This window comes from Capra hircus, chromosome 28 (genome assembly GCF_001704415.2).
Source record: "Capra hircus breed San Clemente chromosome 28, ASM170441v1, whole genome shotgun sequence".
In the NCBI taxonomy this organism is placed as follows: domain Eukaryota; kingdom Metazoa; phylum Chordata; class Mammalia; order Artiodactyla; family Bovidae; genus Capra; species Capra hircus.
In genome coordinates, this window is record NC_030835.1 from 15,912,913 (window position 1) to 15,939,533 (window position 26,621).

The 26,621-nt window shown below is 51.6% G+C and overlaps 2 protein-coding genes across 24 annotated transcripts in view; both read left to right on the plus strand.

Moving 5' to 3' along the window:
* CAMK2G (calcium/calmodulin dependent protein kinase II gamma) overlaps positions 1 to 17,589 on the plus strand; it is a 55,106-nt gene extending 37,517 nt beyond the window's left edge. For 3 of the 18 annotated variants that reach the window (XM_018042363.1, XM_018042367.1, XM_018042365.1), the window contains 9 exons: positions 3,922 to 3,954; positions 6,169 to 6,237; positions 7,362 to 7,406; positions 9,353 to 9,401; positions 10,569 to 10,682; positions 12,616 to 12,691; positions 13,044 to 13,138; positions 14,834 to 15,078; positions 15,564 to 17,589. In XM_018042363.1, the coding sequence (XP_017897852.1) occupies positions 3,922 to 3,954; positions 6,169 to 6,237; positions 7,362 to 7,406; positions 9,353 to 9,401; positions 10,569 to 10,682; positions 12,616 to 12,691; positions 13,044 to 13,138; positions 14,834 to 15,066 (714 nt within the window). In that variant the 3' untranslated portion in view covers positions 15,067 to 15,078; positions 15,564 to 17,589. Of the gene's footprint in view, positions 1 to 3,921; positions 3,955 to 6,168; positions 6,238 to 7,361; positions 7,407 to 9,352; positions 9,402 to 10,568; positions 10,683 to 12,615; positions 12,692 to 13,043; positions 13,147 to 14,833; positions 15,079 to 15,563 lie in introns of all 18 variants that reach the window. The other 15 variants (XM_018042370.1, XM_018042374.1, XM_018042366.1 and 12 more) reach the window with 11 other exon arrangements.
* NDST2 (N-deacetylase and N-sulfotransferase 2) lies at positions 18,142 to 26,575 on the plus strand. 6 transcript variants are annotated; one of them, XM_018042248.1, is made up of 16 exons: positions 18,145 to 18,327; positions 18,963 to 19,060; positions 20,456 to 20,495; positions 20,575 to 21,907; positions 22,108 to 22,195; positions 22,510 to 22,664; positions 22,850 to 23,035; positions 23,321 to 23,449; positions 23,579 to 23,761; positions 23,848 to 23,944; positions 24,582 to 24,705; positions 24,835 to 25,009; positions 25,193 to 25,363; positions 25,461 to 25,570; positions 25,770 to 25,872; positions 25,967 to 26,575. In XM_018042248.1, the coding sequence occupies exons 4-16, from the start codon at positions 20,903 to 20,905 to the stop codon at positions 26,090 to 26,092; spliced, it is 2,652 nt and encodes an 883-aa protein (XP_017897737.1). In that variant the 5' UTR covers positions 18,145 to 18,327; positions 18,963 to 19,060; positions 20,456 to 20,495; positions 20,575 to 20,902; the 3' UTR covers positions 26,093 to 26,575. The 6 variants fall into 6 exon arrangements, with proteins under 6 accessions (XP_017897741.1, XP_017897737.1, XP_017897738.1 ...); XM_018042249.1 differs by lacking the exon at positions 18,963 to 19,060; XM_018042252.1 differs by having other exon boundaries at positions 18,142 to 20,495; positions 25,461 to 25,533.

Consider the following 26,621-nt stretch of genomic DNA (forward strand, 5'->3'; position numbering starts at 1 on the left):
TTGCTTTGGGGAACCTAGCCCAGGGTCTGACCCTGATCGAGTGCTCCATAAATGAGTTTTATGCTTGAGAAAAGACTTTAAATATAGAGGTGGGACCAGAAACTAAGATGCAAGTTTTTAAGAAGGGCATGACCATTCAAAGGCCAATAAGAGATTGGGGAAAATATTCTCAGCAGGTGTGATGGGGTGTGCTGTGCTTCATTGCTTCGGTCATGTCCTCCTCTTTGTGACCCCATGGACTGTAGCCCTCCAGGCTCCTCTTCCCATGGGGATTCTCTAGGCAGGAATACTGGAATGAGTTGCAATGCCCTCCTCCAGAGGATCTTCCCAACCCAGGGATTGAACCCAGGTCTCCCACATTGCAGGCGGATTCTTTACCTGAGCCACCAGAGAAGCCCATTGATGGGATGAGTTAATATTATTTTTATGCAAAAGAGCTTTCTGTAATAAATAAGAATACCCCCTAAAACCTGGCAGATAAATGGTCAGCGAAGATGAACTAACAATATGAAAGAGGAAGTAACATGGGTCAACAAATGTGGATGTTTAGTCTCACTGATGTCAGAGGCAGGTTGAAATGCAGTCCCATTTTCACTTTTTTTTTTGGCCACACCACGCAGCATGGGAGGTCTTAATTACCCAACCAGGGATTGAACCTGTGCACCCTGCACTGGGAGGGCAGAGTCTTAACCAGTGGGCTACCAGGGAGGTCCCCATTTTTTGACTCTTTAGTTTGTGGTAGTGGTGTAAATCAGAATGACCCCCTCCTAAAACAGCCTGTGTGTCAAAAGTCATAAAAGTGTTCCTATTTTACCCTTTAGTTCTAATTCTGGGAATTTTCCCTAAAGGAATCATTCAAAATATGGAAAAACTAAAAGCAGAAAGATGTTCAACATGACGTTATTTATAACCATGAGAAGATGAGAAACATCAAAAGCTAACAAGATAATGACATGGGAAACATCAAAAGCCAATAAGATAATGACAAAATAATTATGGGAAATTAATTGACCATTACAAAGTTATTAATTTTTCTGACTATATAATGACAGAAATGTTTTAAGTGGAAAAATGAGGTACAAAGCTATACATACACTGCTATCTAAATTTTGTTTAAAAAAACAAAGTTTTTTAGATTATATTCAGTGTATAATAGGTGAATAGAAAAAGAACCAGGAGAAAACCCACTGAAGTGTTAATAGTAGCTTCACTGGGTGATGGGAACTTGGAAACTTATTTCATATATTTTCCTGTATTTTCTACATTTTTCACCTAGTGTGTGTATTACTTTGATAATCAGAAGAAAAATTAAGATGCCATTTATTTTTAAAGTAAGGTATTAAAAGAAAGGAAGGATAAACTCAGATACAGCTTACAATGATATTTTTAAATTGGATACACAAAAGACTAGCAAGAGTGATAGGATTCTGGGTGTTTTTCCCCCTCTTTTCCAAGCTGCTTGTAATGTGGTTGTGGTCCTTTTATAATGAGGAATAAGTATATAATAATGAACAGCGTGGTTGGATAAAAGTGCCCCAAAAGCGGAAGGAAAGGACAAGGCAAGGTGCAGGGTTTTTTCTTTTCTGGGCCTTCTTGAGCGTCAAGGTGATAACCTGTGTCATGAGGGAGACCTGTGAAGCTGCTCAGAAGATCGTGAGCTGTCAGCATCCCAGACCGTTCTTTTAGACCCCATCCTGCTTTCCCAGCCCCACCCCACTCCCCAGTTCCTGCTGGGAGTCCATAGGGGGATTTCTTTCTTGCTGTCCAGAAGCTTTCACAGACGCTCTCAGATATTAGCACTGGTTTGAGCAGCGAGTCTTCCTTGTGCACTTGAATATGGGGCCTTCAGGTTCTGCTTAGGTTTCTTCAAAGGTAGATGCCAGTGACCCAGGGTCTGTGGAGGAGCAGAGCCGCTTATGAGGACAGACTTCTCACTGAGAATAATTTATGCATTCCACTAGTCCCAGGCCAGCATGGCCATCCAGTCTTTAAGGAGAGAGAAGGAAGAAAAGGAGGGAGAAATAAGGAAAGAAGGGAGAGAGGAAGGGGAGAAAGAAAAGGGAGAGAGGTCCTGTTATTTTCCTTAAGTACTGTTTGAATGTTTCAGTGTGGGAAGGACGCTTGAACCTTCTTTTGGTTTAAAATTTTAAACGTTTAATTGTTAAACATAAGTGAGGTGTGGTTCTTTAAAAAATGATCTGGAAATTAAATAGTACTGCTGGCTGCAGGGGAGGAGGCCAGCTATGCACATCTGCGGGCAAAGCCCTAAAGGAATGGAGAAAGAAATGGAAAGAAGTCCGCTCACCTGATAGAAACTAACCCATGAGTAGAAAGGATTATCTTGGGTTTTCCTACAGGGCAGTTTAGGAAAAAGAGAGCCAGTTGGGAGCAAATTGGGAACTTATTCCTCATTAGTTGAAGCAGACGGCAGAAAGTGAAGGCAAGAAGTGAGTGAAAGCAACCTGCATGGCCTTTGACAAGACCTGGGCTGTGCCCCCGCCGAGTTTTTGGTGCTGGGATTCCAGGCTAGTTAGAAGAAGCCTGTGCTCTGCTTTAACCCAGGAGAAAACCACAGTAACAGTCAACAAACCCAGTTTAACTCTGCAAACATTTGTTGATCGAATGTTAACTCTAAGACATTTTGCTCAATTGCCAAGACAAATAAGATAAAGACCTTCCTTCAGAGTGTTACCCCTCTGGTTGGATAAAGTGATAAATATATATGAATGTAAAGCAAATCGCTCTTTTTTGGATAACTTGGAAGTAAAATCTCCTATGTGAGTACGTATGAAAGGGTAAAAGCAAGAGGCCTCATTATATTTAGACTTTCTTTTTCCTTAGATCTATTTCTAAATTGTGAGCATTCTTTTAAATACTTGTAGTCCCCTTCTTTTGAAAAAACAAAAAACAACGCATTCTCAAAAATGTCTTCTGAAGTAGAATGTCAACTTCTCGAGGGCAGAAACATCTGTCTGTGTTCACCATGCCTAGAATAGTCCTCAACAAGCATTTGTTGGGTATGTTCATGAATATGCAAGTCAAAAGACAGACAGACATGTTCAAAGAGGACTCCTGTCTCCTGGCAAGCTGATGATAAAATTCTTAATTGCCTTTCAATTTTTAGACATAGTCTTCTGAGATGTATTTTCAGTGTTCCATACAGTCTTTATTTTTCTCTGCTTATTTATATCTGGACATAAAGTTTTTGAGCATCTAGTTGAGACTAAGGCATCCGTGCTTTCAGAATTGCCTGTGGTTGGCATCTTTGTGGCCCTGTGATCACTGTACTTTTAACCACCTGCACTCCTGGTGTTCCATTGCCCACTAGTTGCAAAATGCAATAAAACAATGAAATCTTATAAATGAGCATGGCCATAGCAACAGAGAAATGGGTGCCAAAATATGATGTTTGTCAAATGATTTTCAAAAGCCCAACATCTTTATCTGAAAAGTTATCGATGTGCAGTGAAAAAGTCTAGGTTCCGAAGTGAAGCATTGTTAAAGCAGCTTTGGCTCTTTACCTAGTAACTGTTCACTCAGCTCTCAGGCAGACCTAGTAGTGAGAAAAATAATCCTATAGGTGAGCTCAATAAGCTGAAACCTATAACTTTGCAGCAAAATTGTTACTCTCATAGACCTGTGACTTAATCTCCATGAAAGAAGTTTCTCTGAGCAAAGCTGAGATACCTCAGAATATACTCAGTGTTTGTGAACCTCCCTTTCTCTGGGTCTGGAGGGATGTGTGTGCCTGTCCGGCTAGACACTGTTTTAACCCTTCTGGTGCTGGACTCCAGGTCTCCTCCTCCTCCTCCTTTCTCCTGAGGCAGAGCCCACGCTGGCGCACTAACCTGCAGCGTCTCTGTGCTTCTCTTCTTACCTCCTCTTTCCCCTTCTCTTTCCCTTTCGCTGTGGTGTGTCCAGAAAAGGAAGTCGAGTTCCAGCGTGCACCTAATGGTGAGCCTTGCCTGCCCACCCATCCGCCCGCTCCATGCTGCCTGCACCCGCCTGCCAGCCACGCAGACCCATTCTGCCACGTGCGTGTGCTTGCCTCATCCTCACTGCATGTCTGTGCCGTGCGGGCAGGTGCGGCCTGTCCTGCCAGGCGGGGTCCAATGCCCGAGGTCACCCGGCGGCCTCAGAACTAGGCATTGGAAGGTGTGGTGTGGCACTCCCTGCTGCAGCGCTCGGGCTGCCCCCAGCAGCCCCGGGGCAGGATGTAAATCTGGTAGGGATTCGGGGCCAGGTGGCAAGCACAGGGGGAGACCCTCACTCATGGTCGCTCGGGAGGAGAGGCCCTGCTCACTGGACACGAGCACTATTTCCTACGGATCGGCAGCCAGGGGCCCTCCGTGTGGAGTGTGGGGGAGCCGGGTGGAGGCTCTGAGCTTCACTCTCACTCTCTCAGCTTTCCCCTGTGCTGGTGCCCATTAGCCAGCTGTGCCCAGTGTTTGTCCTTCCCACCCCACCCACAGGGGCACCAGCTGAAAGGCTGCAGAGCTCGTCTTCTTTATCAAGGGACACAGAGCACCCAGGGGAATGCAGCAGCCTGAATCTTTATGAAACATCTATTGGGTTGGCCAAAAAGTTCATTTGGGTTTTTCATGACACCTTATGGAAAAATCCAAATGAACTTTTTGGCCAACTTGATACTAAAGCCAGAGGTGGGGCTACCTGGGTGACATCCCAGCCCTCCGCAGATATGGCAGGTTTTATAGACACGATACAGTCCTTACCCCATGCCAGGGTCTTTGTCTCAGCTTTGCAAACAGAATGGCTTTGTTCAATCAGCCCCAAATAGGTCCATGTAAGCAGCTGAGTGAGGAGGGCTCTGCAGTTTCTGGGGATATGGAAGAGAGCAGAGCTTTTGTGAGATTAGGCCCACATTCTGTCTATTCCTGGGGCCCCCTTCTCCGGCCTGCAGAGTTCAGCAGAGACTTAAAGCACCTGGTACCTGGCTTGAGGTTCCATGCCGAGCCCCAGATTTGGGAACGCCTCAACCACTGATAACAAGTTACAGCTTCAGGTGTGGTCCGAGGGGCCACAAAAGAGGCTTCCGGGCAAGAAGAAGTAGGACAGTCTGGAGAGCTTCCTGGATGTGTTCTGGGGGAGAAAAAGCACGTCCTAGCTGCCAGTGTGCCGTCATTGGCACCCCGCACACTGATGGCCGCTGGACATTTGTGTGTCTGCATGTTGAAGACCTCCCAGGCATCAGGCTGCTCCTTAGTGGCCCCCGGTTCCACAGAGACTCCCAGTGAGACTCAGTGTATTTATTGGTTAGGGGATTGTAAGAGGCAGAGAGCATCAGTATGGCTCCTTGCCCTGGAGATCGGCCTCCTTTCTTCCTCGCCATCTTCTTCCCGCCTCCCTTGCTGTGCCGCTCAGTGTAATATTCTGAAAGGCAAGGAGATAGCCGAGTGGTCTGCTGCTGTTGGCCTGCTAGGCAGCCTGCTGTTTCCTGAGGACTAGGACTGCTGACACAGCTCCCACCTGGACTCACCTGCTGTTCTCTGGAGTTCTGCCCATATTCCCAGCTGATCATGTCTAAGATCAGCCAGGCAAAAAGGCCAACAGCACAGCCCTGTGTCTGCGCCCCCGGGTCAGTGGTTGCCTTTTGTATCCAGAGTCAAATTCCACCCCTTTCCTCTGTGGATACTGTCTCCTTGACCAGGTTTTCTTTCTCTTCTTGCTCCTCTTCAGATCAGGCTTCAATCTAGTGTTGTAAGGGGAAGGAAATGCAGGTGGCAGATTGAAAGGGCAGCAGGGGACTGCCCACAGGGACCCAGAGTTTCTGAATTTTGTTCTGCTTTCTCATAAGCTACATTTCTTTCCCCCTATAAAGTGAGAAGATCTGAATTTCTCTGCATCAAGTGTGATTGCACAATGACAGGGCACCTAGCATCAGCAAAGATTTCTGGAGAGATGCTTTTAAAACGAGTCTTTGGGCTCCTTCCACCTTGAGGATGCCTCCAGGGCTAGGTCTCTGGGTCCCTCCAAATAATCTCTGATCATCTATCCAGCCATTGCTCCCACCCCAGAGTGTTACGGGAGTGTTAGCCCACCTCAGGTCTAGCGCCTCCGGACCAAGCTGGGGGACAAGGGAGGTCTGGGAGTCAAATCCAATCTACTTCAGCGACTAGAGGAACTAAACCATCTGTTTTCTTGTCTCAGCCACAGAGCAACAACAAAAACAGTCTCGTAAGCCCAGCCCAAGAGCCCGCGCCCTTGCAGACGGCCATGGTACCTCCTGACTACGGCTTCTCCGCCCCTGCCCCTGGCTGCCTCCCGCTTCTGTCCGCTTCCTTCTCTTGCCCCCGCTGCCAGGCCTCCTTGGCCACTTCCCTCCTCATCCCTATAGAGCAGGTGGCTCTGTGTACTGCCCCCTCATGGTCCTGCTTGGCCATGCTCTCTCCTGCATGGCATAACTCTGCTCTCTGTGCTCTTGGGGGGAAAGAGTGATCAGGGCTCTCAGCTAAGCCTCCCAGCCTCGAAAGGGTCTGCTGGGTGGCCAGGAAGGTGAGCTGCTTCTAAAGGGAGAGGGTAGGAGCTTCCCTGGCCTCTGTATCTCAGTTCTTGAAGGCCTCCTTGTAAAATCTGCCTCAGCCCCTCCTTCACAAAGCAATAAATAGGAAGGGGGCCTGGAGTCCCCCACCTCTGGATGGTGCTGAGGTCTCTGGGAAGCCCCCATGCTGTCTGAGTTCTGTCCTGGCTCAGTCAAGGGCACTGTGTGCTCTCAGGTCCCCCTCTGCTGCTGGCTAAGTGGAGATGGCAGGGGGGTAACTGGGAGGGAGGGAGGGGGACCAGTGCTGCTGCCCCCCCACCCCCCCCACTCTTCCTCCCTGCACTCTGTCCCCCCAGAGCTGCCTGCTGAGGACAGGAACTTGGACACAGGCAGGGGTGGGTGGAACAGGCAGCAGTCTGGGCTCAACTCGCTGAGGGCCTCCTGTGAATCTTTCTGGGAGACCTCAGTCCACTCTCCCAGTATCCCTGTCTCCCACACAGCCCCTGACGAGCACTGTTGGCCAGGCCCAGCCTGTGCCCTCAGCCCCACAGCTGCTCCAGGGTACTTGTCCCATGGGAGAAGGGACACTCAGGTCTGGCTGGATTTGAGAGCAGGGGCCTTGTCCTCAGCTTCCCCAGTACCTGCTTCCATCAAGTACTAGGCCTCTACTCCTAACCAGCCAGTGCTGTCCCCTAAATCTGGGGCTTCCAGCTGCCTGGGACCCAGTTGAACCAGGATATTTTGTAAGAATGACTGGCCTCAGTGGTCATCATAGGGTCAATATTCGAGGGCTGGGGTCCCTCAGGGGAGAGCCGTAGGTCCGTTCCCAGGTCAGGAGGGTAACTTTCATCTTCTCTCACAGGAGCCACAAACCACCGTGGTACACAACGCTACCGATGGGATCAAGGTGAGTGGCTCCCAAGCTGGCCTCCTGCTTTCCAGGTCAGCAGGGAATAGGTGGACTGGGCCACAGGGTCTCAGGGTCCTGGAGACGGCTGCACCTAGGGGCCACGGTGTTTGCAGTCTCGGCTGGGGGCAGCATATGGCCTGTCGTCACTGTGTTCCTGGGAAGGACATCATACCTCAGTGATTCTGAGCTCAGCCTCTAGAGGCAGACAGGTCTGCATTTGGATCCTGGCCCTGGGCCACTGGACAAGTCACCCTCCCACTCTGCACCTCAGTTTCCTTATCTGAAAACTGGGGATTCTAATAATAATAGAATCTTCCTCCATGACTAGTGAAGCTTAAATGAGAGTAAACATGAGCCAGTAAAACAGAGGCAAAAACATACAAATCCTAGAGCATTAGTTGTCCATTGCCTCACTCCTTGATGCCCTCAATATCCTTGTCTCCTTATTTTCATTACCATTAGTAAATATTTATTGAATCATCCACAGCTCTGGTTTACAGAGGTAACAAGAGGAAATCTCTCTCCACAGGTGTAAGGGAAGCAGATGATAAACCAAAATCTGTACAAATAAGATAAAATCCAGTAGTGATAAGTGCTATGAAGAAAATGTCACGAAGTAAATAGAGAATGAACGGGGCCTCTAATTGAGTGGTCGGGAAGGGCCTCTTTTAGGAGGTGATATTTGAGCTAAAACACTAAACAACTGGAAGGTGGCAGCCGGGTAGACCCTGAGGCAGAGTGCCCTAGACAGTGAGGATGCAGGGGTCAGGGCCAGGCGCAGAGGAAATCAGAGCTCAGAGCATGGTGAGCAAGGAGAGGGAGGCAGGAGGGTGGTGAAGCCTGAGGGGCAGGCAGGACCTGCTCTGTCAGGCTTAATGCAAATTTGTATTTTTTACCAGCAGCTACAAAAAAGCTGTTAGAGGCTTTTAGCGGGGGAGTGAAAGAAAGTGAAAGTGAGGTCTCTCAGTTGTGTCTGACTCTTTGCGACCCCATGGACTGTAGCCACCAGGCTCCTCTGTCCATGGGATTTTCCAGGCAATAGTACTGGAGTGGGTTGCCATTTTCTTCTCCAGGGGATCTTCCCAAACCAGGGATTGAACCTGGGTCTCCCGCATTGGAGACAGACGCTTTACCGTCTGAGCCAACAGGGAGGTCCTGGTGGAGTCCTGCGGCGGCGCACATAGCGCGGCCGAGAGGAGCTACCCCACGCCCGAGGTCAGGGCCAGAAGTCAGGAGGACCCCATGACCGAGGGGTGGCGGCATGATTGCGACCCCATGGACTATAGCCTGCCAGGCTCCTCTGTCCATGGGATTCTCCAGGCAAGAATACTCGAGTGGATTGCCATTTCCTTCTCCAGGAGATCTTCCCCACCCAGGAATCGAACCTGGGTCTCCTGAATTGCTGGTAGATTCTTTACCAATTGAGCTATGAGGGAAACCCATAACGGAGGAGTAATGGAGTCCAGTTTACACATCGAAAAACTGGCCGTGTTATGGGCAAGAACTTTAGGGAAGAAGCAGGTGTGGAGACAGGGAGGCCAGGCAGCTATGGTAGGAGTTCAGGTGCCAGATGTTAGTATCTTGGGCTCAGCTGTGCATTGGAAGAGAGGAGGTAAGACGCGATTTATTTTGGAGGTAGAACTGACCGATTTTTGGTTTTCGATTGGATAATTGGGACATGAGGGGAAGAAAGAAAGGCATTAGCATATTATAAAATCAGACCTCCAGATTTTAGCCTGAACAACTGGATAAGTGGTACATTTACTGAGTTAGGGAAGACTTAGGAGGGTGTTTGGGAATCAGAGTTTTATAAGAGTCACATGGCAAGGGTCTGATTCTTCCTTGCAGCTCCCATAGGAACATGTACTCTGCTTGTATTCTGCTTGGTTCCTCTGGTTTCCAAGGGCCTGAGTTTATAGGAACTTGTTCTTTTTGGCCCGCAGGGCTCGACAGAGAGCTGCAACACCACCACAGAAGATGAGGACCTCAAAGGTAGGTGTTGGCCCATAGTGGGGAAGGGGCCCCAGCAGTGTCCCGAGGGGGCACCTGCCTCATCTGCCCCCAGAACTGAGATTGGTGGCTCCTTGTACCCCAGGAGAGGGTTTGGCCTAAAAGCTACTTTCCATGGGCCCAGGGATGAGGCCCCTGTCTCATGTTGCTGGGCTGGGCAGGTGGCTTCTCTTCTTTGACCTCATGTTCAGGATAGTTAAATGAGGGCTTTTCCCAAGCCTGTCGAGGCCCAGGGCTCAGAGAGCTGCTCCTGTCTGCTACAGTGTGATATCCCAGATCAGGGACATCTTGAGTCCCCGCAGAGGTGGCCTGCAGATGTCATGAGCCATTAACAAGGTCACTAGTGATCCCAGTTTCCCGGGCACTAAGGTAATTCCCCAGAATGTAGAACTTTGGGCTCTAAAACTAGAACAGTCCTGGACACATTGGGGTTGGTGGGTCACTCTTGTCACAAAGCCTTGGCGTGAGTGACGGAGTCAGAACCGCATTTGGCCCTGCCCCAGTGGTCCCATGAGGACACCAGCTTAAGTTTGGGCCTGGCCAGAGTGCCAGGGGACGTGGGAAGGCATGGCAGGCTAGACCACTGTGAATCTCTGTCCGACTCTTCGGTTTGGCCTCCTGGGATTGCTCCCTTTGTCCTAAGTGACCTTAGGACAGGTTCTCAGAAAAGTCGGAGGAATGTTGCAGCTCACAGCTGAGAGAGCACACCCGAGGCAATAAGGGAGCAAGCAAATCTTTGGTAATCAAGAAGAGAAAGCAGAAACACACAAGGCAGGAAAGAACAGTGCCTTCAGGGCTGCCGGGATTGAGATCAGGTCATTTCAGTTCTGGTGATACTGGTAGAGTCAGCGGCTCCGTCACTGCTGGGCTTTTGACCCTGTAGCGTGGGTCCCTAGAACATCTTCCCTGAGACCAGGGCTCCTTGTACAGGCTGTTGGAAGGCTCCTCTGGAAGCCGCAAACCCAGGTCTGTGCCCCTTCCTGGGGCTTTCAGCCGGGAGGCCTCTCTGGCAGCATGGACGTGGTCCCAGGTCCATGCCTCAGTTCTTCAGTGCCACGGGCTCGGGTCCTGTCCGGCTTGCTCGCTCACCTGCCTTGTTCTGTTTGTTTTGGCTGCTCTGCCTTGCCCTGCCCTGCCCTGGCTGGCTAGCTGCCCCGCTCCGCACTGGGAATGGCAGCTCGATGCCTGAAGGACGGAGCTCCCGGGACAGGACAGCCCCCTCTGCAGGCATGCAGCCCCAGCCTTCTCTCTGCTCCTCAGCCAGTAAGTGTGAGGGAGGCATATTCTGGCTTCCGTCTCCCTGGCTCATCCTGAAGCCCCTCAGGGATCCCCCCACCCACCACCCAGAGCTGTCAGCCCAGCCCAGCTGTCATCTAGTGACTACAGCTTCGGGAGCTCAGCCTCTGCTGGGTGGGGGAGCTGAATGGAGGTGCTGTTAAGACCAGACAGGGGTCCTTGAGACTGGGGCCCAAAGACATGAAGAAAAGTGGGTGGAAGAATGTGGCAGGAGGGTAGGAGTAGAAAGCCAGTGGGATATGCAGAGGGCCTCGTCTCAGCGCTGAGCGGGAAGAAAGGTGGAGTCAGAAGTCAGGCCCATGGTAGTGGGTGTGAGGTGGTGGAGAAATTCATAGTCAAGAAAACGTGTTCCCCTCAGTGGTTCGTGAGGGTCAGCATAATAGCATACTAAGAGCTTGGGGTGAGACTGACCTGAGTTTAAATCTAGCTCCACTACCTTCAAAAATGCGTGAAGTAGCTTAACCTCCTGGAGCTACAGTTTCTTTATCTGTAAAGTGGCAATCAAATGACACTCACCTCAGAAATATAAATGGGACAGTGGAATGTCTTGATATGATGCTTAGCTGGTTAGTGGTAGCTTGTATTTACATCTTCAGTTGTGTTTTTGTAGAGGATGCCTTCGTCTGCTGCTTTCCCTCCTACCATCGATACTTCTAGAGTTTCTAAACACGAGCCTCTTCACCCATAGGGCCCCAGTCAGGTCTTGCAGATGGGCTTGGTGGGGTTGGAGAGGGTGTGTGTGTGTGTGTGCGTGTGTGTGTCTGTGTGTCTATTTGTCTGTGTGTGCATATACCTGCTTGCCTCTAGAAAGTGGATGAAGCCCTGTGGTTCCCCTACCCTCCTGCTTATTCACCCGAGCCGCCCTCCTGATGGTGCCAATGCCTGTGGGGCCCTGTGCTGGCTGCACTGTCCTCTCCCAGTTGTGCCCCTTGGCTGTGCTGTTCTAATGCTCACATTTGTCTTGCAGCCTCTCGCTCATGGCCTGGGCCAGCCTGGGGCTCCCTTACCCTGGCAGCACCCTCTGCTAATAGTGGCGCTTTATAAGTGAGCTGCCCACAAGAGCGAGGTGTCATCAGCAGTCCCTTGGCTTGGAATTGGGTTGGGGGTGCTCTGAGGGCACCAACTCTGCCTGCCTGTCAGTCTGAGCCTTGTCCTTGGTTTTCCTGAGGGACACATCCTAGCTTGAGAGCTGGTGTGAGATTTAGAGTTTTTCCAAGGGTAAACGGAGCTGGTAAGAGGCTCCATTTAAAAAGAGTGTTTATAGTTCCGAGGCCCTTTACCCCAAAAAGCCCTGTGGAGGAGATGAATAAGGCGAAGAGAATTAAGCATCCATCCCAGGGGTCTGTTCCTTCTTTGGAGCCCTCCTCAACCCTGGCTAGAGTCTGATTTCAGGCTGGCTGGTGCCCAGGACTAAGTTTTGGACCACTGTGTGAGGGCTGAGGGGATGGAAGGTGGGCTGGTAATTGAGACCTGACTGAGCCCCTTCAGGTGAGAGAAATGAGTGGTGGAAACAGCCATATCCAGGAGATGCTTCTTTGAGAGCCTGAACCTGTGGGGATGGGATACAAAGACTGAGGGCAGAGTATTCACAGGGTGTCAGGCTCCTTGCTTTAAAGACAAGAGTGTTTTCTGCATCCTGGTTATTGATGGAGAGGGAGGCAAAGGCCAGAGGATCATAAGGCGGGCTTTAGGACAAAAGGGTCATTAGGTCTGTGGACAACAGAGGGCGAAGGGAGAGAACGGTAGGCTCGCTTTTCCAGAGAAGGGCCTTAAAGAGAGAAGAGGGATGTCTTTGTCAAAGAGATCACAGGGGATTCTCTGATGGATTGGGGAGGGCTTTGTGTCATCTGGGAGAATCCCAGTCTCACATGGGTAAATTGCTGGATTTTTCCCCCTACAGTGCGGAAACAAGAGATCATTAAGATCACAGAACAACTGATTGAGGCCATCAACAATGGGGACTTTGAGGCCTACACGTGAGTAGAGACCCATTTCCTTGAGATCCAAGTCATCTCTCAAGCCCTTCCTGCCTTTCAAAAAGCAGCTGGGACCCAGGGAAAAGAGAAGGCTGGGCCTTGGGCACAGCATCTGAGTTAAACACCAGGCCCCTGAGAGCCCTTCCAGGTAGACGTTGGTGATTGAGCCCACCCATGGTGCCTGGGCTGGTGGGTTGCAAAGGTGGAGCTAAGCTGCTCAGCTGGCAGGGCCCTGAGATCTCAGCCATCTTGTCAGGCCCAGCCTACAGCTCACCTGCTGCCACTGGAGGAAGATAGATAATAATTCTTATATAAGACTGACAGGCTGCTTTTTTTTTTCCCTCCCCTGTAGGAAGATTTGTGATCCAGGCCTCACTTCCTTTGAGCCTGAGGCCCTGGGTAACCTCGTGGAAGGGATGGATTTCCATAAGTTTTACTTTGAGAATCGTGAGTGGGTTCGTGCTGCTGAGATACTCCTGCCTGCCCCTCACCCCCTTGCCTCTATCCCTGCTCACCTCCTCTTTCCAGCCACCCGCTTTTCCCTTACTGGGCCTGCCTGCTGCACCCTGGTCTGTGTGCTTGCCTCCGGGGGCCTGAGGATGGTCTTCAGCTGGCATCTCCAAAGGCCCTCCTCCCAGAGCCCCGTGTGCCCCTCTGTTCTGCAGCAGTGCCGCTGTATAGTAATCAAGGCCACTGTATTTGTTTAAGCCTTACTGCTTTCCAAGATACTTGGAAACCGTGAGAGGTTAGATTGAAATGATATCAACGAGTAATAATGAAGCTCTGTGTCTGCAGGTTTCACAATAGAGGAAATTAAAACCAGGCTAAGAATGTGCAAACAAGTAACAGGGCACCGTTGGTGACTGTGAGATTGGAAGTTGTGGCTAGGGTCCTCCTTCCAGCCACTGAGGGATTCAGGAGTCCTGGCTAGGGGTGGGTGGCTGGGGTGTTGTGCTCCAGACAGTTCCTGGAAGTCCCAGAGGATAAGAAGCTAATTCATCACCTCCTCCCATCTTTCTTTCCACTAAGACCATCCCCCTCCTCATTTTTTTTCCTCGTCTTTCCCACTTTATCCTGGGCCTTCCCCATCCTGCCCTGAATTTTATTTTCTCACTGTTTTCTCTGCTAACTACCATCCTCTCCATGTCTCAGCTGCAGTTATAAGCCCTAGGTTATCTAAATAATTCTATTAGCCAGAAGCAATTCCAGAGCGCACAGAAACTCTCTGAAAGGTCTCATGTAGCCCCTAACATTCGAATTGAACTAAAATGTGAATCTCAGTAAAAGCAACACAGTTCATGGTATTTGCTGATAATGGCAACACATCTTCTTTTGGCTTCCCCCCAGAGGATCCTGGGGGCTCTGGGAGTACCCTCAGCTTGGTGCTTTGCTGACTTTTCTTTTTTTAACTTTGGGCCTTTATAAAAATCAAAATCAATTTTGAATATTTTAAGTTCTTGGTTTTGCTCTACAGTCTTAATTAGGGACAAGCCAACCCTTATGAGGGCTTCCCAGATGACTCAGAATGGTAAAGAATCCACCTGCCAAGACAGGAAACAAGGATTTGATCCCTGGGTCGGGAAGATCCCCTGGAGAAGGAAATGGTAACCCACTCCAGTATTCTTACCTGAGAAATCCCATGGACAGAGGAGCCTGGCCTGCTACAGTCCATAGAGTTGCAAAAGTGTCAGCCGCGACTGAGCACACACAAGGCTTATGAAATCTAAACCCACCTGTCGGGGAAGAAAGATCATCATAGTCTTTCGTTAAGATAATCTTCAGTTCAAATGTTGTGTGGGCAAATTACTTAATTAACCTCCTTGAGCCTATTTCCTTATCTTATAACGAAGAAAATAATATCGACCAAGGAATATGGCTCATGCATGTAAAACCCGCAGTACATTGTCTGATTAAAATACTAGCTGCTGTTAACACTGCTCCCCACCTTTCTCTTCCTTTTAAATAACTGAAACTAATCTAATGGGGTTTCCCAGCCTCTGGAGAGTGTATGGGGGAACTTGGCGACTCCCAGAATGGTTACTGGAGAGAGGGTGAGACTTGGGAAGTGCAGGCTGGGAGGAAAATGCCCGTCCCCAGGCCTGACGCCCTCCTACCTACCTCACCCCACCCTGCCCACTACAGTCCTGTCCAAGAACAGCAAGCCCATCCACACCACCATCCTGAACCCACACGTCCACGTGATCGGAGAGGACGCGGCTTGCATTGCCTACATCCGCCTCACCCAGTACATCGATGGGCAGGGTCGGCCTCGCACCAGCCAGTCGGAGGAGACCCGGGTCTGGCATCGCCGGGATGGCAAGTGGCTCAATGTCCACTATCACTGCTCAGGGGCCCCTGCCGCACCGCTGCAGTGAGCTCAGCCACAGGTGCACCTGGTGGGGAGCGGGGGGCTGGGACACGTGGGGTCAGAGGAGGAAGAAGGGGCTGAGAGGTGGCCTTGGGGGAGGACATTCGGGCCAGCCCAGAAGCGCAGTGAAGGCCAGACAGTGTGGTGGTTGCAATAAGTTATGCTCTCAAGTCAGACAGACTTGGGTCTGGCTCCAGGACACTACATTGGGTGACCTTGAACAGGTTACTTCCCCTCCCTAAGCCTCATTTTCCTCAGCTGTTAAAAAGAGGGAAGGAGCGGTGCCTGCCTCCTTTGTTGTGAGATTTAAATAAGGTCCTTGTAAGTAAATCAGTCAGTAAGTGCTCAGCAAATGGGAGGTGATGTTATGTTTAAATACTAGCTTCTCCCCCATCCTCCACCTTCTCGGGCAGAGTTGGCCACGTGTGTAATGTGTTTAAGTCTCTGGAACTCCAATGTGCGTACTGTCCTCTGTCCTGTTACCACGTCTGTCCTGTTTGACAGGGGCATGAGGAGATCCCAGCCGGAGGTCAAACCTTCGCAGCCAGTGGCTCTGGAGGGCCTGAGTGACAGCGGCAGTCCTGTTCGTTTGAGGTTTAAAACAATTAAATTACAAAGCGGCAGCAGCCAATGCACGCCCCTGCATGCAGCCCTCCCGCCCGCCCTTCGTGTCTGTCTCTGCTGTACCGAGGTGTTTTTTACATTTAAGGGGGAAAAAAAGAAAAAAAAAGATTGTTAAAAAAAAAGTGGGATCCATACCATGATGTGTTTTAAAACCATCGGCAGCCCTTGGGCTGGCAAGAAGGCAGGAGTCTGTGTGATGCCCATCCTGGCACAAGCAGTGGGCTCACCCACCAGCCCTGAAGAGGTGAGCTCGGCCTCTGGCCTCCATGGACTCGGGACCAGGCAAGAACTCTGACAGAGCTCTGGGGGCTGTGTGATGTGACTGCAGCCTCTGAGATGGCCTGCCTGCCCCAGGTCTCGGAATGGACTTCTTCAGAATTTGTATACGCGCCTAGAACGAGGCTTATGAGAACACCATGGCCAACAGACCTACTTGGGAGAGAATGCAGAGCTCCCAGCCTGCTGTGGAGGCAGCTGAGAAGCAGTGGCCTCAGGACTGAGAAGCAGGGCCCGGACGTTGCTGTACTCTACCATTTAGCGTAGAAGGGAAGAGAATTGGTGCTGCAGAAGCGTGTCTGCTCCGAAGCTGATGAGAAACCTCGTGTTAGTCTGACATGCACTCACTTACTCATCCGTTTCTATAGGATGCACAATGCACGTGGGCTCTGATCTTGAGGCCCAATCCTAGCAGCTGGGAAGTGGGAGGGGTTGCCGCTTTGCTTTGTGTTTGTTTTCTTATAACTTAGCAAGGAGAGAGCCAGGCCTTGGTCTGGGCTCCCCCTGCCGCCTTTGGCAGTTCTGTTTCCGTGCTGACTTGGACCATCTTTGTCTTGCCTTCTCTTGGTGGTGGTCCCTGTGCTGACTCTCATCTGGGCCTGGGCCCTCTGCCAAGTGCTCCTGTGGGATGGGAGGAGTGAGGCAGCGGGACTGAGTTGATGGTTTCTATGCATTCAGGCTGCCCTCAGGGCTGCCTCCCTTCTTACTGTTCCCTTGCTGCACGCCAATCTCTTTTCCTGTCTTTGAGACTGACTTGGCTACTCTGGCAAGAAGAGGTATCCTCTATAAAGAGACTTCTTTACTGACCAACTGAAGTTTAGACTTACTGCTGGACAATCTGCATGGGCATCACCCCCGTCTCACCTGCATGTACCCAAAAGAGACGTCCAGAGCCAAGGCTCCTACCTTCGTTGTCCCTCTCTGTGCTCAAGGAGTTCCATTCCAGGAGGGAAGAATGTATACTCTAAGCAGATAGCAGAGATGATAATGGAGGAGCAATTGGTCATGGCTTTGGTTTCCCCCCAAACAACTGTGCAGGTCTGTCTGCACAAATGTCTGCACTATTGGGGGAGAGATGGGTTAGACCCCAGCTCCCTGGACTGCCTTAAGGAGGCACAGGAGCTGGGAGAAGAGGCAAAGCTACAGGTTTACCTTGGAGCCAGCTGAGAAGAGAGCAGACTCACAGGTGCTGGTGCTTGGATTTAGCCAGGCTCCTCCGAGCACCTCCTGCATGCCCCAGCCCCCGGGTCCCCGCCGTCTCCCGCCCAGCAGCCTGCAGTACCAGCACGCAGACACCTTCACCACAGGGTTTGGTTTTGCTGGCTTGAAGACAAATGGTCTTAGAGTTCATTAAGACCCATAGCTTCATATGGCTGCTCCAGCCCCACTTCTTAGCATTCTTACTCCTCTTCTGGGGCTAATGTCAGCATCTATAGACAATAGACTTAAAAACAACAACAACAACACCTTTTAAACAGGAAATGGAAGGCATTTGATGCAGAATTTTTGCATGATGACATAGAAATAATTTAAAAATAGTGTTTGTTCTGAATGTTGGTAGACCCTTCATAGCTTTGTTACAATGAAACCTTGAACTGAAGATATTTAATAAAATAACCTTTAAACAGTCCATTGTGTTACTGCTGTTGGAGGCTTATGGCCAGAGGTTTAGATTCAACAGCCTGGGTTACAAGGCTTCTGGTGAAGAGCTGGACCTCCTCCCATTCCTTTTGGACCCATTTTAGAATAAAACTTCCTCCTAAATTCATCAGCCTCCAATCACCCCACTGCATTGCCGGGGCGAGTTTGGGACTGGGGTTGGGGAGAACTTGCGCTCTCAGGAGGTGAGCTCGGCGTCTCGCCCCGCCCCCGGGCCCCGCCCCCGTCTAGGGCCGCCCAGCCCCTCCCCCGCCGCCCCACAGTGTGCCGGCCCGGCTCCCCCTCTGCCGGGCCGAGTGGAAGATCCCGCACCCTCGGCCCGCCCCGGCCTCGGGAGCCGCGCCGCCGACGCTCGCCAGGTTGTGCCACCGCGCGGGAAGGAGGGGGGCGCCTCTGCCGGGGGCGCGCGGAGCCGGCTGTCTCTGAGGTCGTGGCTCAGCCGAGCGCTGAGGAGCACCGTTCCGCAGCCCGGCGCCTCGGCCGCGCGGCTGGCCGGCCCGGAGGCGGCGGGGGCCCGAGCGGGGCCGCGAGCGGCAGCGCGCCGCCTCCCCCCGGTGGGAGCGGTGGTTGGGCCCGGCTGCGGCAGAACGTTCGCTCGGAGATGGCGGAGCCGCCGCGACGCGGCCCGAGGCCCCGAGAGCAGGGAAGCCGGGCAGCCCCGGGACGTGGCGGAGCCCGGGGACCGCGGGGACGCCGCCCAGTCCGCCGGGTGAGCCGCCCTTGAGGAGAGCCCCGCTGAGTGTGGCCCCCGCCCACGGGCCCGCAGCTCTCCCCTCACAGACTTCCCTCAGTGTGGCCACCGAAACCGCCCGCAGGGGCGGCCCCGCGGCCCCTCGGGGCGGCCCGCGCTCCCCTCCCCCTGTCCCTTCCGCAGGCCGCCCTGGTCGTGGCCTCATTCCTCTCGGCTGGCCCCCTTTGCCCCGTGTGCCTCCCCGCCTCGGGGCTCTTCCAGCCCCACGCCCGCCCCGATGTCACCGCAGAGTCTCCTCTTAGCCCCTTCTTTCCCCTTGACTGCTTCACGCCCTACTCTCTGCATACTCACCTGTGAACCCACGTCCCCCCTAGCTGGGCCTTCCGTTCGTGACCCCATGTGCCAGCGCCCCACGCTCCTGTCGCTGCTAGGTCCCCCTCCTCCCGCGGCATCTGCACTGCTGGTCTCCCAGCGCGGGGCCCACACCCCCGGCTTCTTCAGCCCCCACCTCAGTTGCTCTCCTGCCGCTGTTGCGCACATGTTCAGCAACCCCTCCCCGGCCGTGGTCCAGCTTCGGTATTTATCATCCCACCCCGCGCCCTCCCCCAGGACTTTCTCATCACCCCTTCTCTGAATATTGCTGCTTCTTCTAGGTCCGAAGCTAAAATGCAGTGGTTAAGAGCAGGGCTGGAGCTTGACAGGCCTGACTTTGAATCCCAATTCCTCCATTGACTGAGCTGTGTGATCCTGGGCAAGTTACTAAGCTTCTCTGGACCTCAAATTACTCATATGTAAAACGGGGATATTACTTACCTCTTAGGACTAATGTGAGCATTAAATATAGAGAAAGCTCTTAGAAGAATGTCTGGCAAAGATAAGCCGCCAGTAAATGTTAACTATTATCCCTAACATTATGAGTGATCACCCCTCCAGTATCTACTTCCCCCATTCTACAGTGATTTCTTCTCACTACTGTGTTTACCCCAAAAAGTTTCCTCTAGGTCTTAGGATTCACCCCTTCCCATCACCATTTTGATCCTTTCCCAGCTCTCTTCATGCCAGTTAGTTTTACTCAGGCGAAAGCTGAACTGTTCTTAAACTGTCTTTCTTAATTCTGAAGGACCCTTATCTCTGCTTAATCACTCCAAAATGTGTATGTGTGTGTGTAGGGGTGAGTGGTAGAGATTGCCAGCTACTGGCCTTACTAGAAATGATTAAGATGGGGAGAGTGACAGTAAAGCTTCTAGTTGGTCTACTTAAAGGAAAAAGTCTCTGAAATGTAGATCTCTTTAAAACTATTTTCCGACGGTACTTTCTCCTTTTTCTGTTATTGATTGGATACTACTTAAGCTCCTGTTGCTCTCTGCCACCCAGCCCTACTCAAGCTTGCTCTGTTTCTGTAGTAGGACTCAATCCCTCATGTCTGTCTAGGCTGGCTCAGGACCCTTCTGAGCCATTTAGGGATGAGGATGTAGTACCATCCAGGCTAAGTTAGGAAGGAGAAGTAGAGTGGATAGGGAGACAGACTCTGGTCTCACCTCTCTAGCTTTTCTTAGGTGCCAGTGATGTGGCTTGCTCTGGGGCTACATTTTTATCACCCCTCCTGACATTGGCACAGGTGAGGTAAAGAGCAGGGGTGAGTAATTTTTCACAAGGAATGGGGAAGAGAATCCTCAGGTTCTGGGCTTGGAAGGTAATAGAACCATTAGCTAGCACCATTTGTCTTTCCTCTTAATTCCCCTACCATAGTGTCCACCTGACTGCAAGTCGTTAGTGCTGTTAGCCTGAGATGTTGGGTTTGATAGATGAGGGAGATTAACAGACACACGAGTTTCCTCTTATCTGATATTTCGTTGGAACATGGGACTTCTGGGGCTTTCCTTCCCTTCTTCACAGGAAGACCAGAGCCCCTACTGGCTGACCAATTGCTCAGTCACAGGCTGGGAACTCCTTTCAGAGCAGGTTCATTTCAGCATCCTGGGCTATTTGGCCTCTTATTGATGGGAGATTTGTTCTCTTCCAGACCTTGGATATACTGCTTCAGTTCTGAACTTAGTTCAGGGAGGAGAACTTAGTCAGCATTCTAAGAAAGGGAACAGGCTGTGAAGCTAAGGTATGAGACTCAGATTGTGTTGTTCTTCTGCAGGAGCTTGTTCTTGGAGAACAAACCATCCTGTGAGCAGGAGGTAAGAGAGATGGGGTGCATGGGGGGATGGATTAATGACAGTTTCAAGGAGAGAAGTAATACACCAATTTCTCTTACAGGTTGTGAGGAACTCTGTCTGCCATCTGATGTGACGAGCTCAGCCAGGACCAAAGGTGGAGCCTAACTAGATTTGCATCCCGAAGGCATGGGCCAGTGGGCCATGGTGACTTGAGACCAATGAACTCTGTCCAGTTGCCCCCTGTTGCCCTTTCTACCTCCTCTACCCTATACTAAGGGGACTTGTTTCCACCTTTGCAGGGAGCTGACCCTGCGGGAATCCCTTTCCCCTCTTTTCATGTCCTTCTACCCTCCCGGAGAGCCTCAGCCTATAGAACTCCTACCTCCCATCCCCTGAGGTGGTCCCCATTCCTGCCTCACCTCCCCGCCATGCTCAAGCTGTGGAAGGTGGTACGCCCAGCTCGGCAGCTGGAACTGCACCGCCTCATACTGCTGCTGATTGCTTTCAGTCTGGGCTCCATGGGCTTCTTGGCTTACTACGTATCCACCAGCCCCAAGGCCAAGGAACCATTGCCCCTCCCCTTGGGAGACTGCAGCAGTGGTGCGGCAGGTGGTCCTGGCCCCGTAAGGCCTCCAGTCCCTCCCCGGCCCCCCAGGCCTCCAGAGACAGCGCGAACTGAACCTGTGGTCCTTGTGTTTGTGGAGAGTGCATACTCGCAGCTGGGGCAGGAGATTGTGGCCATCTTGGAGTCTAGCCGTTTTCGTTACAGCACTGAGCTGGCACCTGGCCGAGGGGACATGCCCACACTGACTGATCATACCCGTGGCCGGTATGTCTTGGTTATTTATGAGAACCTGCTCAAGTATGTCAACCTGGATGCCTGGAGTCGGGAACTGCTAGACCGGTACTGTGTGGAGTATGGTGTGGGCATCATTGGCTTTTTCCGAGCCCATGAGCATAGCCTACTGAGTGCCCAGCTCAAGGGCTTTCCCCTTTTTCTCCATTCAAACTTGGGGCTTCGGGACTACCAAGTGAATCCTACAGCTCCACTCCTGCATCTCACACGTCCCAGCCGCCTGGAGCCTGGGCCACTGCCCGGTGATGACTGGACCATCTTCCAATCCAACCACAGCACTTATGAACCAGTGCTTCTCGCCAGCCTTCGGCTGGCTGAGCCCCCTGTGCCAGGACCAGTGCCTCGTCGGGCCCGGCTTCCCACTGTGGTGCAGGACCTGGGGCTTCACGACGGCATCCAGCGGGTGCTCTTCGGTCACGGCCTCTCCTTCTGGCTCCACAAACTAGTTTTCGTCGATGCCGTTGCATACCTCACTGGCAAGCGCCTCTGCTTGGACCTTGACCGTTACATCTTGGTAGACATCGATGACATCTTTGTGGGCAAGGAAGGTACCCGCATGAAGGTGGCTGATGTTGAGGTCAGTCTTTCTTTTTCCTGACTTCGATTTCTTTCCTTAGAAGCTGTTTCAGGCTCTGTCCTTTCAGACTCCCTCCTTTGATTCTAAGCTTGTCATAGGTAATGCTCCCTGCCCTTTTACAGGCAAGAAGAATGCGACTTCTCAGTTTTATCCTTAGATTGCTCTCTCCTGATTTCTCATGTTCCTGCTACTCTTCCTAGGCCCTGTTGACCACCCAGAACAAACTCAGGACCTTAGTCCCCAACTTCACCTTCAACTTGGGCTTCTCGGGCAAGTTCTATCATACTGGTGAGCTCGTTCGCTTGTTCCTTCAGCATATCAGTCTTAGTTTGATCTGTCCCTTCACTGCCCATCCTCCTGGGCAGACAGGTTGGAGAAAGGGGGCAAGGTTTGGGGTCAGAATGCTGTGAGGAGCTAGCAGTGGCTGGGAATTTCGGTTTAGCATGGGTGGCTGGAGGGCAGGTTGGCAATGGGGAAAATAGTCCTAGGTGGGCAGAGGTCAGCTGTCTTGTCCCAAGGATGGAAAACGGTCCATATTGGTACAGAACGAAGGAGGACCAGGGTCTAACTGGCTGTGGTCAGTGGTCAGTGTGTGGTCATAGGGACAGAGGAGGAGGATGCTGGGGACGACATGCTGCTGAAGCACCGCCAAGAATTCTGGTGGTTCCCCCACATGTGGAGCCACATGCAGCCACATCTGTTCCACAATCGCTCCGTGCTGGCTGACCAGATGAGGCTCAACAAACAGTTTGCTCTGGTGAGACCCCCTTGGATCTCTTCCCCATACTTTTCCCCAAAGATAATGCTTCCTTTTCGACCTTTCCCTAGCGGAGTACCCTTTCCTTGTCCTTTCCTATTTTCTTTCTGTGGAGGCATCCCCCCTTTACCCTCTACTCCCCAAACCTCACCAGATCCTGGTGAGAGTCTATGCCCCATTCCCAGGAGCATGGGATTCCCACGGATCTGGGGTATGCTGTGGCCCCCCACCACTCCGGCGTGTACCCCATCCACACACAGCTCTATGAAGCCTGGAAATCTGTGTGGGGCATCCAGGTGACCAGCACTGAGGAGTACCCCCATCTCCGCCCTGCCCGCTACCGCCGTGGCTTCATTCACAATGGCATTATGGTGAGGGACTGACTCCCAGTACAAACCTGAATCAAACTCCCACAATCGGCCAGCCTCCAACCTGCATTATCCAAGCTCGTCCATAATAATAGGGGGTAGAGGGGTGAAAATGCATAATGCATAGAGCAAGAGCTTTATTGCTGTAACTTCAAGCTGTTCTCTGAAAACCCAAGGAATCCTAAAATGCCTCAAGTCTTCTGTCTAGTCTTCTGTAGATGCCTCAGCTAGTTCTCATTCTACCTTCCAATCTCATCTCTCCCTGTTTTTTCTTTTTTTTTCCTTCAGGTGCTGCCGCGGCAGACGTGTGGTCTCTTCACTCACACAATCTTCTATAATGAGTATCCAGGAGGCTCTCGTGAACTCGACCGGAGCATCCGAGGTGGAGAACTCTTTCTGACAGTGCTGCTTAATCCGGTAAGGTGCCGAGAGGAAGGGCTAGAAGATGGGACAGCCAGTGTGTTTGCAGGCTGAGACTTGCTCACCAAGCCAGCTTTTGAAGTGGGGTAGGCTCTCCAAATCTGACATGCAGGCACCCCCTTTCAGATCAGCATCTTTATGACTCATCTGTCTAATTATGGAAACGATCGGCTGGGCCTGTATACCTTTGAGAGCCTGGTGCGCTTTCTCCAGTGCTGGACGAGGCTGCGCCTACAGACCCTTCCTCCTGTCCCTCTCGCACGAAAGTACTTTGACCTCTTCCCTCAAGAGCGAAGCCCCCTTTGGCAGGTAGAAGTGGAGCGCAGGCTAACCTAGAGACGTGATGGGGGTGGCTGCTGAGGAAAAGATTATCTGATTATTGGCCTCACCTTCAGAATCCCTGTGACGACAAGAGGCACAAAGACATCTGGTCCAAGGAGAAAACCTGTGATCGGCTGCCCAAGTTCCTCATCGTGGGACCTCAGAAGACGGGTGAGTCGTCCTCAGTCAGTTTCTGTCGCCTTGCCTTAAACCCAGAGAATTCTCTGGCCGAGGAGTCCCCTTCTCACACCACCCCTCATCAGTCCAGTCCCTTGAGTGACGCTTTTGTTTTTGGCTGTGCTGCGTCTTCGTTGCTGTGCAGGCTTTCTCTAGTTGCAGCAAGTGAGCAGGAGACTGCTGTCTAGTGTGATGTGTGGTCTTCTCATTGTGGCTTGTCGTGGAGCACAGTCTCTAGAACGCGTGGCGAGCAGGTTTAGTTGCTCCACAACATACTGGGTCTTCTCCAGCCAAGAATCAGACCGGTGTCCCCTGCACTGTGAGGCAGATTCTTAACCACTGGACCACTAGGGAAGTCCTCTTGAGAGATTCTCAGCCTGGTTGTATATCAGAATTATGTCTTTTTTTGTCGCCGTTGTTTTTTAAAGGTCCACAAGTGATTCCGATGCACAGTCAAGGCTGAGAACCATTTTGACCCTTCCCTGGACCTCTCTTTGGCTTTTCTTTTCTCGCTCTAGTTTGGCCAAAGGGTGTTTTACTACCCAGAGTGATTGTTTTCTGACCTCTTTCAAGCTGATGTTGTTGAGCTGGGTTCTCTCCCACCATGGTCTGGACTTTCTCTCCCGTTTAGGGACCACAGCTATTCACTTCTTCCTGAGCCTGCACCCAGCTGTGACTAGCAGTTTTCCTAGCCCCAGCACCTTTGAGGAGATTCAGTTCTTCAATGGCCCTAATTACCACAAGGGCATTGACTGGTGAGACCTGGGATGCTTCTCAGAACATTCCTTTCCTCTTAAACCCCCCCGATTCCTGCTTCCACCAGCACAGGCATCTGGCCCCTTCTCTCTGCAAATTGTCTTCCTCTCCCGTCTACTACTTCCTAGGTACATGGATTTCTTCCCTGTCCCTTCCAATGCCAGCACTGATTTCCTATTTGAGAAAAGTGCCACGTACTTTGACTCAGAGGTTGTACCACGGCGGGGAGCTGCCCTCCTGCCACGAGCCAAGATCATCACTGTGCTCACCAACCCTGCTGACAGGGCATACTCCTGGTACCAGGTGAGTCTGAAACTCAGGACACACTAGAACATAAGAGGTGGTGACTGCTGGAGAGACTGGAAGGAATGAGGGTAGGGAAAGCAGGCTAGTGCCTTGGGGAGGGGTCTGTTCACCAGACCAAGAGGGAAGGCAGAATAATTGTCAGGTCACTTATTCCTTCCCTTCCTGTTCCTTGTCCTTCAGCATCAGCGAGCACATGGAGACCCAGTTGCTTTGAACTATACCTTCTACCAGGTGATTTCAGCCTCCTCCCAGGCCCCTCCAGCACTTCGTTCCCTACAAAACCGTTGTCTTGTCCCTGGCTACTATTCCACTCATCTACAACGCTGGCTGACTTACTACCCCTCTGGACAGGTACACTTCCCCAGTAGCCCTCATGGGGGTCCCCTTCCTTTTCCTGTCAGCCCAGTGGCTTTTAAGGAATATAGAGGGAACATCCCTGTCCCTTTAGTTGCTGATTGTGGATGGGCAAGAGCTGCGTACCAACCCAGCTGCCTCAATGGAGAGCATCCAGAAGTTCCTGGGTATCACACCCTTTCTGAACTACACACGGACCCTCAGGTGGGAGAGCATGACCCAGGGGAGGATGACTCTGGGGGAAATGGGGACGCAGGTTGACCATGTCTGTTTGGAAGAGAAATGAATTTACTCTGTCTTACAAGGAGAGGCATGTGCCCTGTGGGCTGGGAGAGGTTGTAGTGTTCATTTATGGGGCCTGGATTTCTTTTCTGTTACTTCATGGCCTTTTCCTGTTGAGCAGGTTTGATGAAGATAAGGGATTCTGGTGCCAGGGACTTGAAGGTGGCAAGACTCGTTGTCTAGGCAAGAGCAAAGGCCGGAAGTACCCAGATATGGACGCTGAGGTAAGGAAAACCAGGGACAGGGTTTCCCTCTCCATGTCTAAGATCTGATCCTGTCCACTCCTTACCATTCTGACTTCATTTTTCCTCCTGTTAGTCCCGCCTTTTCCTTATGGATTTTTTCCGGAACCACAATTTGGAGCTGTCAAAGCTGCTGAGCCGGCTTGGACAGCCAGTGCCCTCATGGCTTCGAGAAGAACTACAACATTCCAGTTCGGGCTGATGTATCAGCCTCTTGTACCAGCAAAAGCCCCCTGCTTCCCTAAGGGCAAGCTCCAGAGCAGGGCAGTCCCTCCCCCTTCTACCTCAGTGGCCTTCAGGCCTGGGATGGCTGAGAAGGGTAGGGCATCCCTTTGCCATAGTTTTGGGGTATAATAAAGGGGATTCCCTTGATACCCTGCAAGGTGGTACTAGGCACCTTTGGCCCATGGTCTTGGAAGGTGGAGGGAATCAGAGGGTCCAGGCAGAGGGTAGAGGAACGTATTAATCCAGTGCTTTCCCTCTTCATCCCCAGCAGTGTATCTATCTATACTGGCTATGGGAGGGACCCCTTACCGTGGGATCAATGGGATCTACCTGTGGCCCGGCCTCCCTAATGTCATTCACATTGAATGGGGATGAGGTCGGACGATGGCTCATAGAGCTGAGTATGAGCCCTAGCTGTGGGCTAGAAATGACTTTAATAAACGTCCTTATTTTTCTGTTTTGTCTGCCTCGCTGGAGTGGGAGAAACCTAGAATAAAGGAAGTATC

What these genes read in the sequence shown, in the direction of transcription:
- NDST2 (XM_013975634.2), top strand. Translation starts at nt 20,903, where the DNA reads ATGCTCAAGCTGTGGAAGGTGGTACGCCCAGCTCGGCAGCTGGAACTG. An exon ending in TGACAGTGCTGCTTAATCCG is followed by an intron (nt 23,450 to 23,578) that starts GTAAGGTGCCGA and finishes ACCCCCTTTCAG; the next exon opens with ATCAGCATCTTTATGACTCA. An exon ending in AACTACACACGGACCCTCAG is followed by an intron (nt 25,571 to 25,769) that starts GTGGGAGAGCAT and finishes CCTGTTGAGCAG; the next exon opens with GTTTGATGAAGATAAGGGAT.